General features: G+C 42.9%; 1 protein-coding gene across 5 annotated transcripts in view; it reads left to right on the top strand.

The window, feature by feature from the left end:
* Positions 1-371: 371 nt before the first annotated feature.
* The window catches only part of ABITRAM (actin binding transcription modulator), a 49,321-nt gene continuing 39,214 nt past the window's right edge, over positions 372-10,478 (top strand). Inside the window, exons 1-3 of one of the 5 annotated variants that reach the window (XM_069960266.1) lie at positions 372-390; positions 2,986-3,092; positions 5,068-5,119. In XM_069960266.1, the coding sequence (XP_069816367.1) occupies positions 3,026-3,092; positions 5,068-5,119 (119 nt within the window). In that variant the 5' untranslated portion in view covers positions 372-390; positions 2,986-3,025. The other 4 variants (XM_069960262.1, XM_069960263.1, XM_069960264.1 and 1 more) reach the window with 4 other exon arrangements.

The raw sequence follows: 10,478 nt of genomic DNA, 5'->3' as shown, positions 1-10,478 counted from the left end.
GAGGGTTAAGGGGTCACAGGTCATCATCATCCACAGCGTGCAGGCCTTTAAGGGGCTAGATAACAGAGCGGCCTCTAGCTGCAGAAGCAGAGTCTCCTATTCAATTACTGCTGACAGGATGAGAGGGAGAGGGAGAGGGAGGGGGAGCCAGGTGCTTTATCTCCCGACCCTCTCTCTCTATATATATATACATACTGTAGGGGACAGTATAGGAGCCATCTGGGCTACAATATGCACTTTTTCTACACTGATGAAAATTCCTCGTCTGTGAGAATCTATTGAGCATTATTCAGTGTGGAATCAGCGAGCACCAATGCGCAGACGCGCTTCTCCCATGTTTGTGACGAAAATGCTTCCCGGAAATAACTGCTTGGTTGTCCTGGCCCCGGTGTAAGTGCAGAGCACGTGAGGTGAAGGCTGGGACTGGGTGTAAGTTGGTCGGTGTGTGAGCTGCTGTGCTGCTGTGGTTACTGGTCCCGGGGTAGACTGTGTACGAGTCTTATGTCAACTAACCTCTTATAGTGTGGCTGCAGTGTTATCCCCGAGAAGACTATTGTGTAGCGGACGCGCTCCAGCCTGTCAGTAGAGCCAATATAGAGGACGTATATGGTTTACTATGGTGACAATGACCACCCTTATACATACATGCTGTCCCATCTGTATACCTATGGTTACCTCCTGTATACCTGCTGTCCCATCTGTATACGTGCTCTCCCATCTGTATACCTATAGTTACCTCTGTATACCTGCAGTCCCATCTGAATACGTGCTCTCCCATCTGTATACCTATAGTTACCTCCTGTATACCTGCTGTCCCATCTGAATACGTGCTCTCCCATCTGTATACCTATGGTTACCTCCTGTATACCTGCTGTCCCATCTGTATACCTATGGTTACCTCCTGTATACGTGCTGTCCCATCTGTATACGTGCTCTCCCATCTGTATACCTATGGTTACCTCCTGTATACCTGCTGTCCCATCTGTATACCTATGGTTACCTCCTGTATACGTGCTGTCCCATCTGTATACCTATGGTTACCTCCTGTATACGTGCTGTCCCATCTGTATACCTATGGTTACCTCCTGTATACGTGCTGTCCCATCTGTATACGTGCTCTCCCATCTGTATACCTATGGTTACCTCCTGTATACCTGCTGTCCCATCTGTATACCTACGGTTACCTCTGTATACCTGCTGTCCCATCTGTATACGTGCTCTCCCATCTGTATACCTATAGTTACCTCCTGTATACCTGCTGTCCCATCTGAATACGTGCTCTCCCATCTGTATACCTATGGTTACCTCCTGTATACCTGCTGTCCCATCTGTATACCTATGGTTACCTCCTGTATACGTGCTGTCCCATCTGTATACGTGCTCTCCCATCTGTATACCTATGGTTACCTCCTGTATACCTGCTGTCCCATCTGTATACCTACGGTTACCTCTGTATACCTGCTGTCCCATCTGTATACGTGCTCTCCCATCTGTATACCTATAGTTACCTCTGTATACCTGCTGTCCCATCTGAATACGTGCTCTCCCATCTGTATACCTATAGTTACCTCTGTATACCTGCTGTCCCATCTGAATACGTGCTCTCCCATCTGTATACCTATAGTTACCTCTGTATACCTGCTGTCCCATCTGAATACGTGCTCTCCCATCTGTATACCTATAGTTACCTCCTGTATACCTGCTGTCCCATCTGAATACGTGCTTTCCCATCTGTATACCTATAGTTACCTCCTGGATACCTGCTGTCCCATCTGAATACGTGCTCTCCCATCTGTATACCTATAGTTACCTCCTGGATACCTGCTGTCCCATCTGTATACCTATGGTTACCTCCTGGATACCTGCTGTCCCATCTGTATACCTATGGTTACCTCCTGGATACCTGCTGTCCCATCTGTATACCTATGGATACCTGCTGTCCCATCTGTATACCTATGGTTACCTGCTGTCCCATCTGTATACCTATGGTTACCTGCTGTCCCATCTGTATACCTATGGTTACCTCCTGTCCCATCTGTATACCTATGGTTACCTCCTGTCCCATCTGTATACCTATGGTTACCTCCTGTCCCATCTGTATACCTATGGTTACCTCCTGTCCCATCTGTATACCTATGGTTACCTCCTGTCCCATCTGTATACCTATGGTTACCTCCTGTCCCATCTGTATACCTATGGTTACCTCCTGTCCCATCTGTATACCTATGGTTACGTTTTTACATATTGTGTTACTTGTTTTAGGAGGCTTCCTTTGGCAATAAATAGTGAAATGACCAAGCTAATGTAGCACTCTGACATCCTTATAGGAAGAGGAGATATTTAGCAGTCCGAGACTGCTAAAACGTTCCATCAACTTCTAATTTAAGACCCCCCCCCATTGGGACCCCACAATCCTGGGGGGCCGCAGTGCAGAAAGTTAAGCACTGCCCAGTACAGAGACATTACTAGGGTCCTACACCAATCAGAAAGTAGCTCTAGCTATTTGGACACCCTATGTCTGTATTCCTTTTAGTGAGATGCCCCCTTTAAATTCCAGGTTTCTGCAATAAAAAAATTATTATAATGGGGTTCTTAAAAATGGATCCAGCTCTATGCCATACAGCAGAATCTGTTTCCCATTGACTTACCTTAAAGAAAAAGAAAACACTTAGCAACATATACATGTGTTTTTGGGTTCACAAACTAACGGCATTTCACTCCCACTGCCTGGAGAGGATGGATTTAGCCTTACTGTGAGTTCACTCATCTCTGCTCCTGACACAACTGATGATCTGTTTGAAGTGGTTGGCTTGCCTTCAAACATAGAATTGACCAAGGTGTTGGACCCTCACCCACCCAACGGACTGGACCACAATTCCTACTTGACGCTAGTATAGTCTTCTGTGTTATGCATTTGGGGGTGAACTAATAAGGTTGTGTGTAGTGCATATATTTTACACTCACTACTTTTCCTTATTTTTCAAGGCACCAAAAGTAAAACAACTTTACTATCAGTGACCTTTATATGGCTGAAGCATCTCAGCAGTTCCCTTCTGTAGTTGATCGTTATTTTACGCGATGGTACAAATCAGGTAAAGTATAGAAAAAAATGCTGACTGAATGTTACATTAAATGGCACATTAAATGGTTACATCCAACGGCATCAACTATTTAAGTTTTTGCGCTACTGTACTGTCACATTGTATGTAAGCCACAGTTGAAGGGCTTTTGCTGTTTCTGAAAAAAGGGTCGGCCGAGGTTTTCCTTCGCCATCCCTATCACCATTGACATTTGTCGGTGGTGGTTCTAGATGGCCTGCTTAACTGATGAACGAATATGCGGTGAGTGCCGAGTTTGACTTCTCCAACTCTAAAGTGAACTCCAATGATCCAATAAAAAATAAAATGCAACAAAAGCATATTGTTTGACACCTTTCCCACTTGTCTGCACTGCTTTCTAGCCCCGGATTCAAACTTTTGATCTAAAGTTTTACATCATGGCACTGAACTAGGAATCTACATCTCCCAGCATGCATTGCACCTCAGAACCAACTGCTGGGTACCTGTACCTGTCTTCTAGTATCTGCCCACCACTGGCTCAATCTTTTGCACATTAAACACAGTATATATCTTCATCTACATAGATTAGAGAAAGATAGAGATTAGAGATGAGTGAACCGGGTTCGGCATTTGATTAGCGGTGGCTGCTGAACTTGGATAAAGCTCTAAGGTTGTGTGAAAAACATGGATACAGCCAATGACTATATCCATGTTTTCCACATAGCCTTAGGGCTTTATCCAAGTTCAGCAGCCACTGCTAATCAAATGCCGAAAGTTCAGGTTTGGATCGACTCGAGCATGCTCGAGGTTCGCTCATCTCTAATAGAGATTAAACAACATTGTCTCCTTCCCCATATGCTACTCAGGAGAGGCTGTTGGTTGGTGGGGTTACAGATGAGGTGTTACAGCTTATCAGGCAACAGAAGAGACAGACCATGTAACCTCTGTCTCAGAAGGTAGGGGGAGGACAGAGGATGTGATGTCAAGATGTGCTGCAGACAAATAGAAATCTATTACAAACAAGCTTAGATTATGAGTGGGGACTTAACAGGGTTAAATATTTCTTAACCAAAGTTCCTCTTAAAAGGGTTGTCCAGCGAAAATGTTTTTCTTTCAAATCAACTAGTTTCAGAAAGTTATATAGATCTGTAATTTTGCTTCTATTTAAGAATCTCACATTCTTCACATACTTATCAGCTGCTAAATGTCGTGCACGAAATGTTTTCCTTTCAGTCTGACACAGTGCTCTCTGCGGCCACCTCTGTCCAAGACAGGCACTGTTCAGAACAGCAGCAAATCCCCGTAGAAAACCTCTACTGCTCTGGACAGTTCCTGTCTTGGACATAGATGTCAGCAGAAAGCACTTTGTCAGACCAAAAGGAAAACATTTCCTGCAGGACATGCAGGAAGACAAGATTTTTAAAGAGAAATAAATTACTAATCTATATAACTTTCTGAAACCAGATGATTTGAATAATAATAATAATTTTTTTTTGCTTGATAACCCCTTCAAGCTCTCCTTCAGGCAGCTTTTCTTATGTGGGAGAAGGTGTTGATTCTACTTAACAAAATAAATTACTTTTGATTAAAGTAGAGGACCTATGAGCTGCATAAGTTCCCTGATTTTTCTTTGCAGCCAGAACTGCTAAGAAACTTTCTTGTTTTGGGGCTTCACACTTGTAATAAAAGAGGAGAGAGTCAAGGAGCCTTTCCCAATGTTCTTAAGTGCTGAGGACTGTAATTCTTCCTTGCTCCATCTCTGGTCCTCCTCCCTGCTTGATTGACAGCTGAAAGCTGTCTCGAGCGGGGAACAACTGTATCACAGTGTCAGCAGTTTGGAATGTGGGAAAAAATTGAATAGTTTGTTATTGGTAACTGAATTAAAATAAAAACCTCCAAATTGTTGAAAATCAAGATTTTTAGGCCATATCTCCTACCGTTAGGTGAACATGACAGATCTTCTCTGAACTTTGTTGCACAGTTTGCCCTAACAAACTTTATGTTTCAGATGTAAAAGGGCAGCTTCATGAAGACTATTGTATACTGCAACATTCCAACAGGTAAACAAATTAATTTAAAAGGCTATGCAAATGAATGGGTTTTCTGGGATATTCATAATTAATGCCTGAACAGAGGGTAGCGAACAGTTGGGGCTTTCATAAAAGCGACTCTATACCCACAATCTGCCCCCCCACCCCCAAACTGCTTGTACCTTCGGGTAGCTGCTTTTAATCCAAGGTCCTGGGGTCCGTACGGCAGGTGATGCAGTTATTGTCCTAAAAAACAACTTTTAAACTTGCAGCCCCGTGCCCAAAGGGTGTGGCCTAGATTGTGTATGCATTAGGCTTGCACAACCTCTCAGTCCCTTCTCCCCACCCTCTTCATTATTAGGAATGCTCCTGGCAGATTGTCTCCTAATTATCAGCTGTGTAAATCCTAAACATGGGCTGTATCGTTAAGGCACCTGTGCATGTTCAGCATGGAGAAAATGTTCTAGTGGCATTCCTGATTATGAAGAGGGTGGGGAGGAGGGATGGAACGGTGGTGCAAAGTTAGGGCACAGATATTCTAAGTAGATATGAGCGAACCAGCCGGATCTCAGTTTTCCAGGCGTTCCTTACAATGTATCCACCTGCTGCACGGAGGCGGCAGACAGCGGGAGTCAGCCGCCGAGATTTCTGATTCATACGAACCAGAAATCCGGCTGGTTCGCTAATCTCTAATTCTAAGCCACTCCCATTGGGCACGGGGCTGCAAGTTTAAAAGTTGTTTTTTAGGACAATAACTGTTTCACCTGCCGAACGGACCCCAGGACAAATCTTGGATTAAAAGCAGCTATCTGACGGTACAAGTGGTTTGGTGGGGTCAGATTGTGGGTACAGAGTTTAATCTGCGTGCTGTTTTCTATAACTTCAGAAAATATACAGACTTTTGCAATAATTCTTTGTGTTGCAAGGCTTCCCATAGTTTAGACAGGTAAAAAATCCATGCATGATTTAATACATGATGCGGTCAAGCATGCAATTCACCTGCAAAGTTAAGGCAAGTTAAGCCTGTGTTTTTCATTTTAAAAATGAAAAAAGAAACTTTGGGTGACTTTTATCAAAGAGTTTGCTTTACTATTTTGGCTAATTTTTTGCGCAAGGAGTTAAAATTAGCTTTTTAGCAGTTTGCGCAAGATTCATCAAGACCAATGCGCCTACTGATAAATTTTGCGCAAGGTCTGGGGGGTTTTGTGCAGCACGGAAAAAATGTGCAGGCATGGTTTAAAGAAGTGAAACAAAATGTTGGAAATATACAACTAAGTTCTCCAGATTGACAATATAGTTATTAAATATGTGTATAATATACAGTTGAAAACAGACGTTTACATACACTATATAAAAAGGTACACTTGCATGTTTTTCTCACTAACATTAACCCCTTGCCTCCGCAGCCTGTTTTGTCCTTAATGACCAGGCTCATTTTTCAAAATGTGACCGGTCTCTCTTTATGCGCTTATAGCTCAGTGATGCTTTAATGTATGCTAGCGATTCTGAGATTGTTTTTTCGTCACATATGGCACTTTATGTTAGTGGCAAAATTTGGTCACTACTTTGTGTGTTTTTTGTGAAAAACATCAAAATATCATGAAAAATTAGGAAATTTTGCATTTTATGAACTTCTGAAATTCTCTGCTTCTAAAAAAGGAAGTCATAGCACATAAATTAGTTACTAAATCACATTACCAATATGTCCTCTTTATTCTGGCATAATTTGGTAAACATATTTTACTTTTTTAGGGTGTTATGGGGCTTAGAAATTTATTAGCAAATTATCACATTTTGTGAAAGTTTCCAGAACTGATTTTTTTTTTAGGGACCAGTTCTTTTTTTAAATGGATTTAGAAGTCTGGTATCCTGAAAACCCCCATAAGTGACTCCATTTAGGAAAATAGACACCTTAAAGAATTAATCCAGGGTTATAATGAGCATTTTAACCCTACAGGGGCTGGAGGAAAGTATTCACAATTAGGCCGTAAAAAAATCGAAAATGAAAATTTTCAAATAATATATAAGTTTAGATTAAAGTTTCTCATTTTCAAAAGGAACATGAGAAAAAAAGCATGCCAAAATCTGTAACGCAGGTTCTCCTGAATACAATGGTTCCCCATATGTGGGCGTAAACCACTGTATGGGCACACAGCTGGACTCAGAAGGGAAGGAGCGCCAATTAGCTTTTTTAATGCAGATTTTGCTGAAGAAATTTCTGAGCGCCAGGTGCGTTTGCAGTGCCCCTGTAGTGTCCGCAGAACAGAATCCCCCCAAAAGTCATACCATTTTCGAAAGTACACCCCTCAAAGAATTCATCTTTGGGTAGGATGAGCATTTTGACCCCACAGGTATTAGATGAAAGTATTCAAAATTAGACAGTAAAAATGAATAACACGAATTTTTCCAATATGTTCGTTTAGTTTGAAATTTCTCAATTTCACGAGGAACAAGAGAAAAAAAGTACCGCAAAATTTGTAACGCAGGTTCTCCTGAGTAGAACAGTACCTCATATGTGGGCATAAACCACTGTATGGGCACACAGCCGGGCTCAGAAGGAAAGGAGCGCCAATTAGCTTTTTTAATGCAGATTTTGCTGAAGTAGTTTCTGAGCGCCAGGTGCGTTTGCAGTGCCCCTGTAGTATCCGCAGAATAGAACCCCCCCTAAAGTCACACCATTTTCGAAAGTACACCCCTCAAAGAATTCATCTTTGGGTAGGATGAGCATTTTGACCCCACAGGTATTAGAGGAAAGTATTCAAAATAAGACAGTAAAATTGAAAAACTCGAATTTTCCAATAATATGTTCGTTTAGTTTGAAATTTCTCAATTTCACTAGGAACAGGGGAGAAGCTACATACCAAAATCTGTAACGCAGGTTCTCCTGATTAGAACGGTACCCCATATGTGGGCATAAACCACTGTATGGGCACCCAGCCGGGCTCAGAAAGGAAGGAGCGTCAATTAGCATTTTCAGTGCAGATTTTTCCGAAGAAGTTTCTGAGCGCCAGGTGCGTTTGCAGCTCCCCTGTAGTGTCAGCAGAATAGAACCCCCCCCAAAAGTCACCCCATTTAGGAAAGTACACCCCTCAAAGAACTCATCTTGGGGTGCAGTGAGCGGTTTGACCCCACAGGTATTAGAGGAAAGTATTCAAAATAAAACAGTAAAAATGAAAAACTCGAATTTTTCCAATATGTTCGTTTAGTTTAAAATTTCACGAGGAATGGGAGAAAAAACGTACCCCAAAATCTGTAACGCAGCTTCTTCTGAGTAAAACTGTACCCCATACGTGGGCATAAACCACTGTATGGGCACACAGCAGGGCTCAGAAGGAAGGGAGCGCCAATTTGCTGGAGCAAAACCGCAGCTAGTAATAGTTATTAGAATAGCGCAGTTACTAAAATACAATAAGAGATTACAGGCAACCTGGGGTGGTTACGGGCAACCTGGGGTGGTTACGGATAAACTGAAGTGCTTATAGGTAATAGCGGCGATCCGCCGGTATCGGAGGACGAGGGGAGGGGGCCGGGGGACACACTGTTAGTGGCGGTGGGGGGGAGGCAACGTTCTGCAGCCTCCCCCCGCCACCCGATCGGCGGGAGGACACAGAATCTCCCCATAGACGCTGTGGTCGCATTGACCGCGGCAATTATGGGGTTAACTGCCAGGGGGGAGCGCGGCTCCCCTCCGGGCAGAGGCAGCAGGCGGAGGCTGTGTCACACAGCCTCCTCTTGCTGCTCGATCTTAGATAGGGTCAGCGGGGGGAGGGCAGGGAAGCCATGACGTCCAGTGACGTCATGATGCGTTCTGCCACTGCTTTTCATGATTTCCCTGGACGTCATATTGGGGGAAGGGGTTAAAGCAGATTTTTTTTAAAGGCATTTTTATTATTTTTGGCTAAGTCAAAAATTTACATGCATTAAGATATACCTTATATACCTATACCTTTAAACAATGTAGAACAGCCCATAGGATGATGTCATGTCTTTGAAAGCTTCTTATTGTTTATTGGCAACATCTGAACTAAAATACATCTACAGGTATGTCCTTAAGGCAAACCTGAAACACACTGTAACATCATAGGAAAATCTAAAGAAGTTAGCCAAAATATCAGAATGAGAATTGTGGACTTGCTAAAGTCTGTTTTATCCTTGGGTGCAATTTCCAGATATTTAACCCCGTAACGACCCATAGCGTATCTCATACGTCATGGCACCGTTAATGGAGTTCAGAGAGGGGCCGCGCTGCAACCCCCCCCCTTCTGAACCGCCGTGATCCCGACTGCTGCGTGCAGCCCAGGACCGCGGCTATTAGCCGATCGCCGCACCTGCTAATAAGGACATTTAAATGCAGCTGTCACACATGACAGCTGCATTTAAATGCCCTCCATAGTCCATCGGGCAGCCCTCAGCGTCGGAATGATGCTGATTTCGGCACGGTATTCTGTGAATCTGGTCTGCAGCAGGCCAGCTCTAATATATACACAGCATTGATCTCAATAGGAGATCAGTGCTGCGTATATAGAAGTCCCCCAGGGGGCTTCTAATTGATATGAAAGTTTTTTTTCTTAATAAAAAATCCCCTCCCCTAATAAGTCCAAATCACCCCCTTTTCCCATTTAATAAATAAAAGAAAAAATGTAACATATTTGGTATCGTCGCATGCATAATCACATGGACTATTAAATTTATCCCAACCCTGATCTTGCACGGTAGACGCCGTTATTTCCAAAAAATTCCAAAGTGCAAAATTGCACATTTTTGGTCGAATCAAATCCAGAAAAATTGTAATAAAAGGTAGTTAAAAAGTTGCTTATACGCAAACGTAGTATAACAGTGCTATAAGCATGCTCATTTTAAGGAACATTTAGTTTTTTTTTAAAGATTAAAAAATTTTAAAAGCTGTCTAATAAAATAAGTTATGCAAGTTAAATAGTTGTATAGTTAATAGTTGTAATCGTAACATTTTGAGGAACATGCATCAACATGTTCAAGGGCCATGTCGCATTTACAAAGGCAAATTTACAGCAAAGACATTGGAAACCCCCCACAAGTGACCCCATTCTGGAAAATACACCCCTCAAGGAATCTAACAAGGGGTGCAGTGAGCATACGGACCCCACTGGTGACGGCACAAATGGGGAACAATGTGATGTCAAAGTGAAAAGTAAAATTTTTTCACTTTCACGGCACAAATGTACCCGTCATCAAGGGGTCCATATCACTGCACCACTTGTTAGATTCCTTGAGGGGTGTAGTTTCCAGAATGGGGTCACTTGTGGGGGGGTTTTCACTGTCTTGGCAGCACGAAGGCTTTGTAAATGCGACATGGCGTTCATCATCCATTCTAGCCAAATCCAGCCTCCAAAATCCAAATGGCGCTCCCTTC

The sequence above is a fragment of the Dendropsophus ebraccatus genome, chromosome 2, assembly GCF_027789765.1.
Source record: "Dendropsophus ebraccatus isolate aDenEbr1 chromosome 2, aDenEbr1.pat, whole genome shotgun sequence".
In the NCBI taxonomy this organism is placed as follows: domain Eukaryota; kingdom Metazoa; phylum Chordata; class Amphibia; order Anura; family Hylidae; genus Dendropsophus; species Dendropsophus ebraccatus.
This window is presented reverse-complemented; position numbering and strand designations above follow the sequence as displayed.